Genomic DNA, 18239 nt, shown 5'->3' with positions numbered 1-18239 from the left:
GTAATGCCTCTGTAGCAGGTTATGGGTATGCTAGGCACGTTCACTTCCTGAGGTGAATTGTGAATGGTCTCTTGTTTATCTGGCCAGCCCGTCATCCCCCGCTGCCGCCTGTGCGTGCCTATAATAGTAACTCGTCATTGAGCCTGCGCCTAGGGAGCTATTCACACCATAGTAACCCCCAGCCCTGCAGGGGCTTTGGGAGGCGGTAATTGTGGGGCTCAGTCACTAATGGGAGTAGACCCAGCTGCAGAGTGCACAGTATACATAGCGAAATCTCACCTCGCAGTGCTCAGGGAATGAGTGGGTGACGTGGGGCAGTTTGCCAGTACTGAAGATGGCGGCACCGGCACTTCCTCTCACGTCACTGTCCAGTTTCCGCTTCCTTCAGGCCGGATTTGTGATGGCGAAGGCTCTCTGGAAGGAAAGTAAAGGAGTCTTCCGGTCTCCCACCTGCCAGTGCTAAAGATGGCAGACTCCGTGGTGGAAGTTGTGGAGAAGCTGCAGTCCAGACTCTCGCCTAATGCTGAGCCTAAGAAGGTATAGTAGGAGATGGCAGCCGGTGACACGGGGCCTGGCACTGTGTTGGGTGTACGGGAAGGGCTGGGGGTGATCGGCTGGACAGCTGCATGTGCCCTACTGGGGCTCTGACCGTGTACGGCTGCTTCATGGTACAACCACCGCCATATGCCCGCTGAGAGCTGTTGTGATGTGCCAACTCTGTGCCCTGTCCGGGAAGGGATTAGAAGTAACCCTCTAGCCGCCTGCTGGTCCCTTTATTCTGTGGCCTCTCATCTCAGTGGGTGACTTCATAGAGAGCATTGATGCCTAGCTTCTAATACATTACTGGCATCACTTCAGTACCCCACATTGTGTGGGCCATGTAAAAATGCCAGGATGACTAGTGACATGGCAGTCTGGACTGTCTCCCTATACTTGTAGGGCAGTGGTTTCCACCAGGGTGCCTCCAGCTGCTGCAAAACAACTCCCAGCACGTCCAGACAGCCTTTCTGTCTGGACATGCTGTGAGTTGTAGTTTTGCAGCAGCTGGAGGCACCCTGGTTGGGAAACTGTTGTAGAGAATAGTGTTATGTTTGTAGCCTGCTTGCCCATCCTCTGGTATTTTACATAACTGACTTCTGGGCGGTCTTCAAGCTGTATACCAGGTTTCAGAATGTGTACTGCTGCCATCTCAGGCTAGGTTTACATATATCTGGCGTCCGGCGAGGCTAGGTTTACATATATCTGGCGTCCGGCGAGGCTAGGTTTACATATATCTGGCGTCCGGCGAGGCTAGGTTTACATATATCTGGCATCCGGGAGGCTAGGTTTACATATATCTGGCGTCCGGCGAGGCTAGGTTTACATATATCTGGCGTCCGGCGAGGCTAGATTTACATATATCTGGCGTCCGGAGAGGCTATGTTAACATATATCTGGCGTCCGGGAGGCTAGGTTTACATATATCTGGCATCCGGCGAGGCTAGGTTTACATATATCTGGCGTCCGGCGAGGCTAGGTTTACATATATCTGGCGTCCGGCGAGGCTAGGTTTACATATATCTGGCATCCGGGAGGCTAGGTTTACATATATCTGGCGTCCGGCGAGGCTAGGTTTACATATATCTGGCGTCCGGCGAGGTTAGGTTTACATATATCTGGCATCCAGCGAGGCTAGGTTTACATATATCTGGCGTACGGCGAGGCTAGGTTTACATATATCTGGCGTCCGGCGAGGCTAGATTTACATATATCTGGCATCCGGCGTGACTAGGTTTACATATATCTGGCGTCCGGCGAGGCTAGGTTTACATATATCTGGCATCCAGCGAGGCTAGGTTTACATATATCTGGCGTCCGGCGAGGCTAGGTTTACATATATCTGGCATCCGGCGAGGCTAGGTTTACATATATCTGGCGTCCGGCGAGGCTAGGTTTACATATATCTGGCGTCCGGCGAGGCTAGGTTTACATATATCTGGCATCCGGGAGGCTAGGTTTACATATATCTGGCGTCCGGCGAGGCTAGGTTTACATATATCTGGTGTCCGGCGAGGTTAGGTTTACATATATCTGGCATCCAGCGAGGCTAGGTTTACATATATCTGGCGTACGGCTAGGCTAGGTTTACATATATCTGGCGTACGGCGAGGCTAGGTTTACATATATCTGGCGTCCGGCGAGGCTAGATTTACATATATCTGGCATCCGGCGTGACTAGGTTTACATATATCTGGCGTCCGGCGAGGCTAGGTTTACATATATCTGGCATCCAGCGAGGCTAGGTTTACATATATCTGGCGTCCGGCGAGGCTAGGTTTACATATATCTGGCGACCGGCGAGGCTAGGTTTACATATATCTGGTGTCCGGCGAGGCTAGGTTTACATATATCTGGCGTCCGGCGAGGCTAGGTTTACATATATCTGGCGTCCGGCGAGGCTAGGTTTACATATATCTGGTGTCCGGCGAGGCTAGGTTTACATATATCTGGCATCCGGCGAGGCTAGGTTTACATATATCTGGTGTCCGGCGAGGCTAGGTTTACATATATCTGGTGTCCGGCGAGGCTAGGTTTACATATATCTGGCATCCGGCGAGGCTAGGTTTACATATATCTGGCATCCGGCGAGGCTAGGTTTACATATATCTGGCGTCCGGCGAGGCTAGGTTTACATATATCTGGCGACCGGCGAGGCTAGGTTTACATATATCTGGCATCCGGCGAGGCTAGGTTTACATATATCTGGTGTCCGGCGAGGTTAGGTTTACATATATCTGGTGTCCGGCGAGGCTAGGTTTACATATATCTGGCATCCGGCGAGGCTAGGTTTACATATATCTGGTGTCCGGCGAGGTTAGGTTTACATATATCTGGTGTCCGGCGAGGTTAGGTTTACATATATCTGGCATCCGGCGAGGCTAGGTTTACATATATCTGGTGTCCGGCGAGGTTAGGTTTACATATATCTGGCGTCCGGCGAGGTTAGGTTTACATATATCTGGCATCCGGCGAGGCTAGGTTTACATATATCTGGTGTCCGGCGAGGTTAGGTTTACATATATCTGGCGTCCGGCGAGGCTAGGTTTACATATATCTGGCATCCGGCGAGGCTAGGTTTACATATATCTGGCGTCCGGCGAGGCTAGGTTTACATATATCTGGTGTCCGGCGAGGTTAGGTTTACATATATCTGGTGTCCGGCGAGGTTAGGTTTACATATATCTGGCGTCCGGCGAGGCTAGGTTTACATATATCTGGCATCCGGCGAGGCTAGGTTTACATATATCTGGCGTCCGGAGAACCTACATGAAAATTGCCACAACTGATGCACCAACTGATGCCAGAAGTGCATCAGTTGTGCATCATCCGGCATCCATTATTTGTGATCGCCGGACGGGGGAACGCAGCAAGATGCGTTCCCCTGTCTGTACCGGTCCGGCGAGTCCAATGATCTGGCGTCTGAACTGAGACGCCGGATGATTGTGAATGGTATTGTTTTTTTTAGGGCCGATAACTTATACTGATATTCCGCCCCCCGTGAGACCGCTGCAGCTCATTGATTTAAAGCGGGCGCTTTAAATCAATGATCTGCAGCGGCTTTTGCAGTGCCAGAGACCGCCGCCGCCACCCGCTTCTCTCCCCCTGCCTGTTCTGAGTCCTATCACTGCCCCCACCACCGCGACCGCCCCCACCACCGCGCCGCACCGGCCAGAGACTGCCGCCGCCGTCGCTGCCCCATTGCCTCCCCCATCCCCGGTTTTATAATTACCTGTTCATGGGGCCCGGGACCCACGCTTCTTCTGGCTCCTGCGGCGTCCTCCTGAGCTGTCACAGTGTGCACTGATAGTGACGTCGCGTTGAGGACATCAGTTGTCATTGCGCTGCACAGCACACAGCGTAACACAGGACGTGCAGGAGCCAGAAATAGCGCGGACCCTGGGAACAGGTAATTATAAAACCGGGAATGGGGGAGGCAATGGGGCCGAGGCGGTCTCTGACCGGGGCGGTGCGGTGGTGGGGGTGCAGCGGGGGGCGGAGCATTAACGGCAAGGTAATTGCCGATACCGATAACGGCCAAAATCATGAATATCGGCTGATAATATCGGCCAAACCGATAATTGGTCGATCCATAGTATCCAGAGTAGAGATGATCGAACTCACAGTAAATTCGATTCGTCACAAACTTCTCGGCTCGGCAGTTGATGACTTATCCTGCATAAATGAGTTCAGCCTTCAGGTGCTCCGGTGGGCTGGAAAAGGTGGATACATTCCTAGGAAAGAGTCTCCTAGGACTGTATCCACCTTTTCCAGCCCATCGGAGCACCTGAAAGCTGAACTAATTTATGCAGGAAAAGTCATCAACTGCCGAGCTGAGAAGTTCGTGACGAATCGAATTTACTGTAAGTTCGCTCATCTCTAATCCAGAGCACTGACAACATATTGGCTTAACATGTAACTAGGACCCTGTGCTGTGTAGCTAGGACCCCCCCTTCCCTCCTCTCCAAATGATCTACGCTGTTCCTGTGTACTAATGCCATCTTAGTGCACCTTTGCAGGGCATCCCAGAGGTGTCACTACACACTTATGCCCTATCCTGTGCTTAGGGAATAATGTTTAAAAATCCAGACTCACAGGTCGCCACGCATTTCACCTACTGTTTCCTTCCCCTTTCCTTGTAGATTGTAAACCCTTGCGGGCAGCGCTCTCTTCCCCCTTCTGTCAGTAGGCAAGTTCATGTGTGTAATGCTCAATGTTCCCATGTTAGTGTTATGTACTGTACCTTAATCATATGTAAGTGCCCTGGAACCAAGGGTGCTATAGAAATAATAATTTTGTGCACTCTCTACCAGAGGTGGAAAAGGACAGCGCTCGTGTATCTCCAGCACTCCCATAGAGAATGCATGGTTTGTGCAGTGGAGAGATATAGTGAAGAATGCATCATGCCAAAAAACAGACCCTCTGCATAAATCAACACATAGTAAAACAAATATTAATTATGTCTATTAGAAGGAAGGGATAAAAAAAAAAAATCACAGAGTCCTAAAGGGGTTAGTATAGGTTTTAGCTCTAAAAGCTTTTGGATGTATAAAAATTCATCAATACTTTTGTGTATGTTCCTAGATTGTCTATAAAATAGATCATAATCAAACCCAAAGAACATCATCCACATACCTCCCTCACTTTCTGTCTGGCTCTGTTATCAGGTGGTCCCTTCTGTGCCCCCTGACACTATGTTTCTTGGCGCCGCAGCAGGCATAGCTCACAGTGCTTCATCGCCAATCGCTGTCCACAGCAGTTTCCTGCCTCAGACAGTATTTGGTTGAGAGGCACTGTAGGCTACATCAGCTGTAGACACTTTTCTTTGCAGCTTTGAGAAACGTAGTGTCAGTGGCCGCAGTTGGGACCACCTGACACCAGAGCCTGGCAGGGAGCGAGATAGGTATATCTAATCTTTTTTTTATTTATTTTTTTTATATGTTATTACCATGCCTTGGTACAGGCTAAAAAAAAAAAAGTTGGCTGTACAACTTCCAATTCTGTTAGCTGACTCTCACCCGATCCCCCCATACATATAAATCGTTGGCACAGCCAAACGTTCATGCGTTCCCATCAGTGGGAGTTAGGGGTAAGCTGCTATCAGACCGCTCTGGTGGCAGCGTATCTCTCAAACACCAAAAGAAGTGGCCAGTTGAAATCCAACATTCTTAACCTTTGTCTCCCCCAACATCATCTGTCAGGGAAGGATCAGGACACTCTGGCGAAGTTGATGGGCTGAGCCAACATATGTATAACATGTATGGGCACCTTTATTGTCCACAGATGCTGAAGTGTATACACTTTTTTTATTTATTAAGCTTTGTTTAAGCATGTTTGGCCTAAACCAGTGTTTCCCAAAGAGGGAGCCTCCAGCTGTACGGTCATGCTGGGAGTTGTATTTTTGCAACAGCTGGAGGCACCCTGGATTATGGAGTGGCTGCTATCACTGCCATGGAAGATACTGTTTCTTGTGGGGAGAACATTTTCACTACTAGAAAGAAGGGGGACACTATGGGACCTACCAATACGTAGTTTATTCTGACTGCTAAGGGTAACAAGTGGCGTACAAAAAGCCAGGTTCACACATCCACATCCTGGGCCCACGTGGTACTGACCTTGTGATTTAAAGGTCCAGGGAAAAACTTTTTTTCATATATCAGTTGGCTCCAGAAAGTTAAACAGATTTGTAAATTACAAAAAAAAGAAGGTTGCAACAGCACAAAAATGGAGGCTCTTAGCGCACCTTTTGATCAAAACCTGTCCCCCCATCCACCACGTGAAGGTGGCTTCATTTTGGATGGGACCCTAACACAAATTCTGAGCCTAACACTCATAAGACTCACCTCTTCTGGGCATATAGCCTCTGACTGGGTAACATGCTGGATCCATTATCAATTTAAATTAAAATACCTCCTGTGAAAGGGGACGGGTGCATGGCTACAGAGGGTGCCATTGCCCCTAAATTGCACAAACAAAAAAGAAAAGTTACTGATAGATTTGTAAATTACTTCTATTAAAAAAAAAATCTTAATCCTTTCAGTACTTATGAGCTGCTGAAGTTGAGTTGTTCTTTTCTGTCTAAATGCTCTCTGATGACACCTGTCTCGGGGACTGTCCAGAGTAGAAGCAAATCCCCAAAGAAAACCTCTTCTACTCTGTGTAGTTCCCGAGACAAGCAGAGATGTCAGGAGAGAGCACTGTTGCCAGACAGAAAAAAAAAACAACTCAACTTCAGCAGCTGATAATTATTGGAAGGATTAAGATTTTTTAATAGAAGTAATTTGCAAATCTGTAAAACTTTCTTGTGCCAGTTGAGATATATATATATATATATATAAGTTTTTTCCCTGGAATACCCCTTTAAGGCCTTGTAGCAGAGCTACCCATAGGAATATGGTTTGGGTCGAAATTTATTACGACGCATCTGCCGTGCATTTAGGCTGTATTTACATGTTACGGCTAATTTGCAGTACAGCAACTAACTACTGTATTCCTTTTTTGCCACAAATGACCAAAATTGTAGTAAAAATTGCATGTTCAAATTGTGGTAACGTGTAATTTTAACCGCAATTTAGACTGCTCCACCACCCGCTTCATCTTGAGGTGCGCTGCATTTGAGTAACAGTATTTAAGTGTATACTGTTTTATATATATATATATATATATATATATATATATATATATATATATATAGAAGAACAAACAAGTAGAGCGGCACATCAGTCCTTTAATCACAAGGGGTGCAAGCGGAGATAAGCCCAGGTCAGGAGCTCTTCCTAGATCCAGATCACAAACATGAACCGCAGCACACCAAATTAACGTGAAGTGGTCTTTATTCCAACCAACGGAGCAACGTTTCAGACGCCCATGCGTCCTTTCTCAAGCACACTCTAGTGACCATCTTGTCAGTATATATGTGGTAACCAATTTACAACTTAATTTACAGAAGTAGTATAAAAAGTGCACAAAATTACATATATAAGAGAAGAAATGATGTCATATACTTAAACCAATTGTGCAAATACAAGATGGGTATATAAACACCATACCCAATTTACAGTACTTTACAAGAGATGTAGGTACAGTTATAAGTGAATAACAAGTGACAGGTGATATACATGTGAAAGTTATAATTACCGGGAGGGGGGGAGGAACGGATGTTCTCGCATACATGCACTAGTTCCATATCCAAAAAAGTAAAAACAATAACTGCGCCTGCGCGGCGCGAGGCGTCCGGCGCATAGTCTATGCGTCAGACGCCGCGCGTCTCGATGACGTGTGTCCGTAACAACAGCCAATCAGTATATTCACAGCCGCTACGTATATAGTCACATGGTTGCCGGAGGTGCGCGCGTGCGCATAGAGATATCTTCCTCAACGGCGGCCATCTTAATAATGGGCAAAAATATGGGCAATATAGTATATTAAACAGGAATGGTGGGTAATATGGTAAAGTACAATAGCAGTACATATATGTATATCAAGGTGTAAAGTATAAGGACTGCATTAAAGCAGTCACATCTCAATGTATCGGGACCACCATACACATCGGACAACCATGTCGCAATATACCACAGGGGGCTCCGTGGAACCCCCACTGTTATGCGGTCACACACACACACTGTTGTGTGCGCGTGTCGCAAAAGGTCTACCGGCAGCAGCGGAGCTACATATTGTGTCCTGCTGTGTCCAGGAAGCACTCAGAGGGGAACCACCCCTGGAGCTTACCACCTGTGAAGTAACACCTCAGTCATACCAATAATCAGTCACATAGTCCAATGAAATAATATTTATTTTCACTATTCTTTAAACATATCATAGTAAGCCAACATTAGTCATGTGATAAAGACATAGAGGCTGTGTATACTGAATAGTGGCCAATCATCTTATTACAAAATTTTACTTCTAACTTAATATATGAAAAGAAGGAGGAAAGATGGATTCTTCCTCCTGTAACACTTATCCTTCCATTCCCAACTCCCTGTAAAAAATTAAGAAAAAGAAAGTTTAAAATGAAGAATAATAGTTTTGTATAAAAACTATGTTGTTATTAACATTAAATAGATTCCACTTAGGGAAAGAGATACAAATGGGGGTCACTAACATACAACTTATTACCTACAACCACATCTTAGGGCTATGGATTGCTATCTGGAGTTATATATTTGCGCTGACACAATAAATTTGCGCTGACACAATAAATTGGACGTTGAGCCCTTTCGGGTGCAGCGTTCCCAATTTATGTATCCACTCTAATTCCTTTTAACTTCCTGGATATGGAACTAGTGCATGTATGCGAGAACATCCGTTCCTCCCCCCCTCCCGGTAATTATAACTTTCACATGTATATCACCTGTCACTTGTTATTCACTTATAACTGTACCTACATCTCTTGTAAAGTACTGTAAATTGGGTATGGTGTTTATATACCCATCTTGTATTTGCACAATTGGTTTAAGTATATGACATCATTTCTTCTCTTATATATGTAATTTTGTGCACTTTTTATACTTCTTCTGTAAATTAAGTTGTAAATTGGTTACCACATATATACTGACAAGATGGTCACTAGAGTGTGCTTGAGAAAGGACGCATGGGCGTCTGAAACGTTGCTCCGTTGGTTGGAATAAAGACCACTTCACGTTAATTTGGTGTGCTGCGGTTCATGTTTGTGATCTATATATATATATGTATATATACAGGGCTGTGGAGTCGGACGAAATTTTGGGTACCTGGAGTCTGAGTCAGCAAACAATGCACTGACTCCTACTAAATTTAGATTGGAATAAAAAAGAAAAAAAAAGCAAGTTTAAATATCCCAATTCTCAAAAAGTTATAATTAATGACTTCTCTACTGTAAGAATAAAGATCAATGCATGCAGTGCCTCACGTAACCGCAAAACAAACACGGTAAGTGACCGTGAAGAAGCATGCTTTTCATGTGCTTCACTATATGGCACACAACGCACAATTAGGAGCGGCAATACTTATACTTTCCATAGTGTTGTGTTCTGCTGTTACAGGGAACCCATGGGTAACCTAGCCTCTCACTGATAAGGGGTTAAGTAAATATGTTTTTTGCAGGACTAGAGACACTTGTATAAGTATTTTTAAATAGGCGCTCTAGGTTTCACCCATAGTATTAACAGTGGCATATGTTTCATCCCAGCTCAGCTGCAGCCGTACTTTTTATTACTGCAGCAGGGTCATGTGACCAACTAGTCTGACAAGAAAATTACATAGCCTATAGCAAGTTAATGATAAAATCCGCTGTATAAAGTCTATGACATAAAATCAACAGCTTACACAGTTTGTGTGAACATACCCATATGTTGTGTTGACAGGATGTCTCTCCTGTGTGTCTGACTTCCTGTAAGTTACACCTATCAGATCCCTCATTGCAGCTCTCAGACTGTCCCTTCTCCACCAAACCTCGCCATCCTTGTTTCTCGATATGTCTTCCCATGCACAGAAGATGAAATGTCTGCCCTCTTAGAGACCAGTGCTATTGTCCATAAGTCAATATAGTAATTACCAACAAGAGAAAAGACATGAGAGACGGCACTCACCATCCAGGGAAATGCTTTATTCACAGTGTGTAACCATAACAGGTAGAGGCAAGTCTGGCGGTGCGAGGACGGGGGCAACCGAGTTGCCCCCGTCCTCGCACTGCCAGACCTGCCTGTACCTGTTATGCTTACACACCATGAATAAAGCATTTCCCTGGATGGTGAGTTCCGTCTCTCATGTCTTTTCTGTTGTTGGATATTACTACTACCACAGGCTGAGCACCACCCGGCCAGTTATCACACCACCCGGCCAGTTTACCATAGGTCAGCTTGGACTATTCCTAGTACTGTGCTTACTCGACACCTAGTGACATTAGTGCCAGATTTGTTTTTCTACTTTGGCAATATATAGTAAGTAGCTGCAGAGCTAGGCTATGTTCACACGATGGAATTTCCGTGCAGAATTCCGCATGGACATTCCGCTGCAGCAGAGTCCTGTTGATTTTAATGGGATTCTGCTGCACTGTGCACACAGTGGAATTTCCTGATTCCGGAGTCCACAGAAAGAATAGACATGTCTATTCTTTCTGTGAAGTCCGCACGGAAATGCATTGCTGGAATTTCAGTGGAATTTCCTGATTCCGGAGTCCACAGAAAGAATAGACATGTCTATTCTTTCTGTGAAGTCCGCACGGAAATGCATTGCTGTCCATATGACGGCACATTTCCAAACGGTCCTAGCGCTGGCATGTTCTGTTGGTGAAATGTCCAGAAGGAAAATGACATAACTATATGCACCTCCCTGACTCGCACTCCATGTTTCTGTCTGCTGTGTGCAGATTCTCTAGTGTGTCCTGTGTGTAAGAGCTACGGGAACAGGACGACTAACTGCAGTTATATCTTATATAATATGTCAACAATCACTCACTGCACTTAGGACTCAATGTAAGAATAGTGTCATAACACTTAAAAGTCTTAAAGGGGAACTCCGGTGGAAACAAGTAGAAAACGTGTCAACTGGTGCCTGAAAGTTAAACAGATTTGTAAATTACTTCTATAAAAAAAAAATCTTAATCCTTCCAGTACTTATTAACTGCTGTATAAAACAGAGACATTTGTGAATTTCTTTTCTGTCTGACCACAGTGCTCCCTGCTGACACCTCTGTCTGTGTCAGGAACTGTCCAGGTTAGAAGCATACTCCCATAGAAATCCTCTCCTGCACTGGACAGTTCCTGACACGGACAGAGGTGTCTGCAGAGAGCACTGTGGTCAGACAGAAAACAAATTCACAAAATTCTCTGTTATATACAGCAGCTAATAAGTACTGGAAGGATTAAGATTTTTTAATAGAAGTAATTTACAAATCTGTTTAACGTTCAGATACCAGTTGATTTGAAAAAAAAACTTCACCCCACCGGAGTTCCCCTTTAACGACCATGGACGTAAATGTACGTCCTGGTGTGGCTGTACTTAGGGCACCAGGACATACATTTACGTCCTGTGTATGACCGCGAGCATCGGAGCTGTGCTCGCGGTCATACACGGCAGGTTCCAGCTGCTAGCAGCAGCCGGGGACCCGCCGGTAATGGCCACATCCGTGATTGCGATGTCCGCCATTTACCTCTCAGATGCCGTGATCAGTACAGATTACGGCATCTGTGGCAATGCGCATGTTATAATAGATGATCAGATTGCCCGCAGCGCTGCCGCGAGGATCCAATCATCTGTAATGGCAGACGGAGGTCCCCTCACCTGACTCTGTCCGTCTCCCGGGGTCTTCTGCTCTGGTCTGAGATCGAGCAGACCAGAGCAGAAGATGACCGATAATACTGATTAGTGCTATGTCCTATACATAGCACTGAACAGTATTAGCAATCGAATGATTGCTATAGATAGTCCCCTATGGGGACATAAAAAGTTTAAAAATAAATAGTAAAAAAAAGTGAAAAATCCCCTCCCCCAATAAAAAAAAAAATTGTCTGTTTTTCCCATTTACCCTCAAAAAACATAAAATGTTTTTTTTAAATAAACATATTTGGTATCGCCGCATGTGTAAATGTCCGAACTATCAAAATATAATGTTAATGATCCTGTACGGTGAACGGCGTAAAAAATAAGAGCCCAAAAATGCAGCTTTTTGTCACATTTTATTCCAAAAAAATGTATAAAAAATTATCTATGCAAATGTTTTATATATGCAAATGTGGTATTGATAAAAGGTACAGATGACGACGCAAAAAATAAGCCCTCATACCGCCCCATATACGGAAAAATGAAAAACTTATAGGTGGTCAAAAGAGGGCGATTTTAGATTACTGATTTTGTACAAAAGTTTTAGATTTTTTTTAAGCGGTACAAAAATATAAAAGTATTTAGCCATGGGTATCATTTTAATCGTATTGACCCACAGAATAAAGAACACGTCATTTTTACCGTAAATTGTACAGTGTGAAAACGAAACCCTCCAAAATGTGCAAAATTTAGGTTTTCCTTTAAATTTCCTCCCTATAAAAATAATTTTTTGGGTTCGTCGTACATTTTATGGTAAATAAATAATATGGGTCTGTAGATGGAAATATAAAAGAGTTATGGATTTTAGAAGGAGAGGAGGGAAAAATTAAAACACAAAAATAAAATTGGCCTGGTCCTTAAAGGGGTACTCCGCCCCTAGACATCTTATCCCCTATCCAAAGGATAGGGGATAAGATGTCAGATCGCCGGGGTCCCACTGCTGGGGACCCCAGGGATCGCTGCTGCAACACCCCGCTATCACTACTGCGCAGAGCGAGATCGCTCTGCACGTAATGACGGGCAATACAGGGGCTGGAGCATCGTGACATCACGGCTCCGCCCCCTCGTGATGTCACGGCCCGCCCCCGTCAATTCAAGTCTATGGGAAGGGGGCGTGGCGGTCGTCAAGCCCCCTGCCATAGACTGGCATTAAGGGGACGGGTCGTGATGTCATGAGGGGCGGAGCCATGACGTCACGCTGGTCCGGCCCCTGTATCGCCCATCATTACGCACAGAGCGAACTCGCTCTGTGCAGTAATGATGGCGGGGTGCCGCAGTGGCGATCCCCGGGGTCCCCAGCAGCGGGACCGCGGTGATCTAACATCTTATCCCCTATCCTTTGGATAGGGGATAAGATGCCAGGGGCGAAGTACCCCTTTAAGGTGAAAATGGGCTTGGTCCGGGGTTAACCTCCCCTACAAAGCCAGAATCATCATGGAAAATGTAGTCAGCATTGGGAAACCATATCAGAAGGGAAATAGAAATCAAGATGGCGGACAACGTATGCATTCCATATCAGCTAATATAGATATAAACAGCCTTGTAAGTGCAGAAGGGATAATATTTCTCTTCTAGGATATATTACAGAGTTTCTTATGCATTTGTACTATTTATAAAAAGTTGTTTGAAATGACAGTTATACTTTTCCTCTTTAAAATTGTCTGCCGTGACCTATAGCTATAAATTGTGAGTTGTGAACAATGACTACTAGTTATCTTTTTTCTTTTTGTCTCTCAGCTTCTGAAGACATTGAAGAGATTAGCGGAGTTGCCTATAACTGTTGATATTTTGGTGGTAAGTTTACAACTTGTGCGATTCTCACAATATTCTCTGTATATTGTAAAAACACACATTGAGGAAAATCCAATGACAGATGACACTTCTCCCCACTCGTTCTCCTGATCTGTGGGGGTCTCAGTGCCGATCAAAACATTTGACATGTTTCTGTGACATCCAACAAATAGGAGAGCAAAAATCGTCTACAAAACTTAAATTTTTATTTAATTTGTTTAAATTTCATTTTTATTTAATTTATGGTAGAAATAGACATCCTAAAAGCACATAAGCTATGTTTCGGCCCCAGCTTTCCTTAGTTTTTAGGTTTTACTTTTTTTGGGGGGGGGGGGTATTATATTCCAGAGTATGAGACCCCTGACTTGCTGACCTGCATCTGATTACCCCAGGTTAAGGCATGGGTACCGTATATACTCGAGTATAAGCCGAGTTTTTCAGCACGATTTTTCGTGCTGAAAACGCCCCCCTCGGCTTATACTCGAGTGAACTCTCCGCCTGTCAATCCCCTCTCAGTGGTCTTCAACCTGCGGACCTCCAGATGTTGCAAAACTACAACTCCCAGCATGCCCGGGCATGCTGGGAGTTGTAGTTTTGAAACCTCTGGAGGTCCGCAGGTTGAAGACCACTGCGGCCTTCGTCATCATCCAGACCCCCTTTAGTTTTCTACTCACCTCCCCTCGGTGGGAAGGAAGGGTGAGCTGGTCCGGGCCATCTATGCTGCAGGGTGGAGAGGGTTAGTTGTTCCGGGCTGTCCATTTTCACCGGGGGGGGCCTCTTCTCCGCGCGGCCCCGGACTAGTGACGTTGCCTTGACAATGACGCACAGGGACGTTCATGGAGCGCGGAGAAGAGGGCCCCCCCCCTGGTGAAAATGGACAGCCCGGAACGACTAACCCTCTCCACCCTGCAGCATAGATGACCCGGACCAGCACACCCTTCCTTCCCACTGAGGGGAGGGGAGTAGAAAACTAAAGGGGGTGTCTGGATGATGACGAAGGCCGCAGTGGTCTTCAACCTGCGGACCTCCAGAGGTTTCAAAATTACAACTCCCAGCATGCCCGGACAGCCGATGGCTGTCCGGGCATGCTGGGAGTTGTAGTTTTGCAACATCTGGAGGTCCGCAGGTTGAAGACCACTGATGAAGGGATTGACAGGCGATGATGATGAAGCGGGGGGGGGGGGGATGATGACGGGGGTCTGGATGATGACATGGGGGGATGATGTATTTTCCACCCTAGGCTTATGGTCGAGTCAATAACTTTTCCTGGGTTTTTGGTAGGGATCGACCGATTATCGGTATGGCCGATAATCACGATTTTGGGGATTATCTGTATCGGCAATTACCTTGTCGATAAGCCGATAATGCCCCGCCCCCCGCACACGCCCCCCGACCAACCGCACCGCGACCGCCCCCCGACCAACCGCACCGCGTCACACCCCGTACTGTAGTGCTGGGCGGTATACCGGTATGGATTTTTGCCCATACCGCTATACCGGTCGGGCCCCTCCCCCACCCTCCGAGTCAATAAAAAAAAAAATGTAACTTACCCGTAATGGGGGTGGTCCGGGCCATCCATCGTTCCTGTAGTGTCCGGGGGCATTCCGGGTGAAGAGTGAACCGATCCGGGCTGTCCTCCCACGGTCTTCTTCTCCACTCCGGGCAGGCTCCGGCCTAGTACGCTGGATAGACGCCGCTACGCCGTGACGTCAGGTGCGTCGCTGCGCACGGGCGTCACTGCGCAGCGGCGTCTATGCAGCGTACTAGGCCGGAGCCCGCCCGGAGTGGAGAAGATGACCGCCGGAGAAGAAGAACAGCCAGGACCGGTTCACCCTCCACCCGGAATGCCCCCGGACAGTACAGGAACGATGGATGGATGGATGGCCTGGACCACCCTGAAAGGTAGGGGGAGAGAAGCGGGTGGTGGCGGCGGCCTATGGCCCCGCAAAACCCACTGCAGTGCATTGATTTAAAGCGCCCGCTTTAAATCAATGCTCTGCAGCGGTGTCGAGGGGGGATAAATAGCCGATAACTTATACCGGAATATCGGTATAAGTTATCGGCTATCGGCCCTAACCTCCACCGATTATCGGTATCGGCCCTAAAAAAACGATATCGGTCGATCCTTAGTTTTTGGGGTGAAATTAGGGGCCTCGGCTAATATTCGGGTCGGCTAATACTCGAGTATATACGGTACCCCCTATTTTGTTCTTTATATTCATGTCTATGTGACATGTCAAAGGTTACACAGGTACACGTTACTCTTTCATATTAATAAGGTTTAATAACTGTATTAAGTAGTTATGTAATATTTTGATGTACTTTCATTTGTTAACAATATTTAAAATCTCTGCTTACGATCAATAAACGTTTACACATAATAGGTAAGAGCTATCAGTCTGATGCCTTGGCTGATATAAATACCTATACTGGGTAGATTGAAGCAAACCCTCAGCTTTTAGTAGTGTGTACAGGTTTTTAGCCTCTGGCTGTATACAACACTGCTTCCATTAACTGACTTTTTCTTGATAAGTGTTATATACACAAGGCTGGAGAGCCCACTTAACCCTTGAAAATCTGAATACTACACAGGCTACTTTATGTATATATACTGAAAGTGATGTATGTAACTGGTAATTTAACCTGCATATTCTATGGTGCCTTATATAGGACACTGGCATTGGGAAGACTGTAAATGGACTGCGAAAGCATGAACTAGTGGGAGAGCTTGCTAGGAACTTAGTTGCTCAATGGAAAAAACTAGTGCCACAGGAGATTCCAAGGTAAAAGTGTTTGCAAATGCTTTGCTTAATAGCTAAAAGATGCCTGTACATTCAAAACTGCTTACTTAATGTGTTTTTTACTCTTTTAAATTTTTAATGTAGAACTGCAGTTGAAGTTGAAGAACGTGAACACAGTAAAAGCAGCACACGGAAGAGGCCACGATCTCCATCCCCTGTACAAGATGATGAAGAGTATGAAGATGAAAGTGACGAAAGGTATCTCTCACACAGTGGATCAGGAAAAGAGGAAACTTGGCAACAGTATTCAGACCAAGAGGATTTTGAGGAAAGTGGAGGATATTCCCCTGAACTCACCTACAGTCCTCCAAGTATGTCCACAGACAAAACCTTCCTCAAAGAAAATCAAGAGCACAAATCCCCTTACAAGGAAAAACACAGATCAGACACAAAGAATCTTAACCCAGAAATAAAGAAAGAGAAATTAGTCTCAAAGGAACCACAGAGAGAATTTCCATCCCATGCGGGGAGTAGTCGGGACAAGTTGTTATCTCCGGAGAGCAAAGACCGTGCTCACAAAAAGGACAAGAATAGACATAGTGTTTCAAAGAGCCAAACAGATGATGTTTTAGATGCCAAAACAGTGAAACATCACGAGAAATCAAAACCAGATAAACACAAAACAGGATTGGAGTCTGTTGAGAAAGGAAAAGTATCTGAAAAAAATCTAGTGATCAAGGACAAATCAAATAAAACCAAAAGTAAATCCCAACCAAATGACTCAGGAACACATGATAGGAAATCTATTAAACTCTCTCTCCCACCCCCAGAACCTGAACCCGAAGATGAATTTGAGCAGCCAACAATGTCTTTTGAGTCCTATCTCAGCTATGACCAACCCCAGAGCGCTAAAAAGAAGAAGAAGCCAACGGTGAAGGCGACATCTTCAGTACCAGAAAAAAGCACCAAGAAACACAGCGAGAGTAAAGAAGAACGTAAAGAGAAAAGCAAGTCAAAACAACAAAGACCTGAAAAAAAGGAAAAGAAGGAGCCCAAGGTCAGGCAAATGTAATCGTACTGAGTTTGCTTTAGTTGCCAAAGAGCCCGCATAACCAGTGGGCACTAGGAATGCTGGGGAATGCATTCTGTGTGTTTTCCACAGGAAGAATAGACATGTCTTTTCTTTCTGCAGACACCGGTATTTGAATTTCTGTGCTAGATGTTTCTGATGCTAAAATTCTGCTATGTGAACAGTGCAGCAGAATCCCATGGAAATCAGTGGGACTCTGCTGCTGCAGAATCTCTGTGCAGAATTCCACACGGAAATTCTGCAGTGTGAACATAGCCTCTTTGGCATGCTATGGCTAAGCTTCTGTTCACACTACTGTCAATCATATAAGTATTTTTAAAAAAGCAATTGTATATAATTTTAGTTTTTGAAAATACAACACAAACCAAAAATGTTATGTTACAGAAACCAAAAATTTTATGTTTTCCTTTGTATTACCCTCTTAGAATAACATTTTTAAAGAGAAGTCAGTTCAGTGATCAGCTGTTCACCATGGGTCTAGCTGTAAACACTTAGAGAAGCTGTGTCCAGGCTAACATTGTGACTACTTATGTGAAGGCCTGTCTATGTAATACTTGGATGTGCCAGATCAGCTAAAGCTATAGCCATTTTTACATAGAAGTATGGGACCCACCCCCTCTATGAAGTCTTTTTGTCCTATTTAGGGGGTTGGCATGAGACAACCCCTTTAAAGGTAGGGTATTTTGCTGAGTATTTTGCTGCATATTTCATGCATCTGATTTTGCTACCCATTGACTTCAATAGGTAGGAAAATAGGCAGCAGCAAATACGCAGCTACC

The 18239-nt window shown here is 45.4% G+C and overlaps 1 protein-coding gene across 1 annotated transcript in view; it reads left to right on the top strand.

Moving 5' to 3' along the window:
- Positions 1 to 48: 48 nt before the first annotated feature.
- The window catches only part of ELOA (elongin A), a 42602-nt gene continuing 24411 nt past the window's right edge, over positions 49 to 18239 (top strand). The window contains exons 1-4 of the mRNA XM_056556611.1: positions 49 to 537; positions 13576 to 13632; positions 16300 to 16412; positions 16515 to 17427. Coding sequence (XP_056412586.1) covers positions 466 to 537; positions 13576 to 13632; positions 16300 to 16412; positions 16515 to 17427 — 1155 coding nt within the window. The 5' untranslated portion in view covers positions 49 to 465. The remainder of the gene's footprint in view (positions 538 to 13575; positions 13633 to 16299; positions 16413 to 16514; positions 17428 to 18239) is intronic.

The sequence above is a fragment of the Hyla sarda genome, chromosome 2 (assembly GCF_029499605.1).
Source record: "Hyla sarda isolate aHylSar1 chromosome 2, aHylSar1.hap1, whole genome shotgun sequence".
In the NCBI taxonomy this organism is placed as follows: domain Eukaryota; kingdom Metazoa; phylum Chordata; class Amphibia; order Anura; family Hylidae; genus Hyla; species Hyla sarda.
This window is presented reverse-complemented; position numbering and strand designations above follow the sequence as displayed.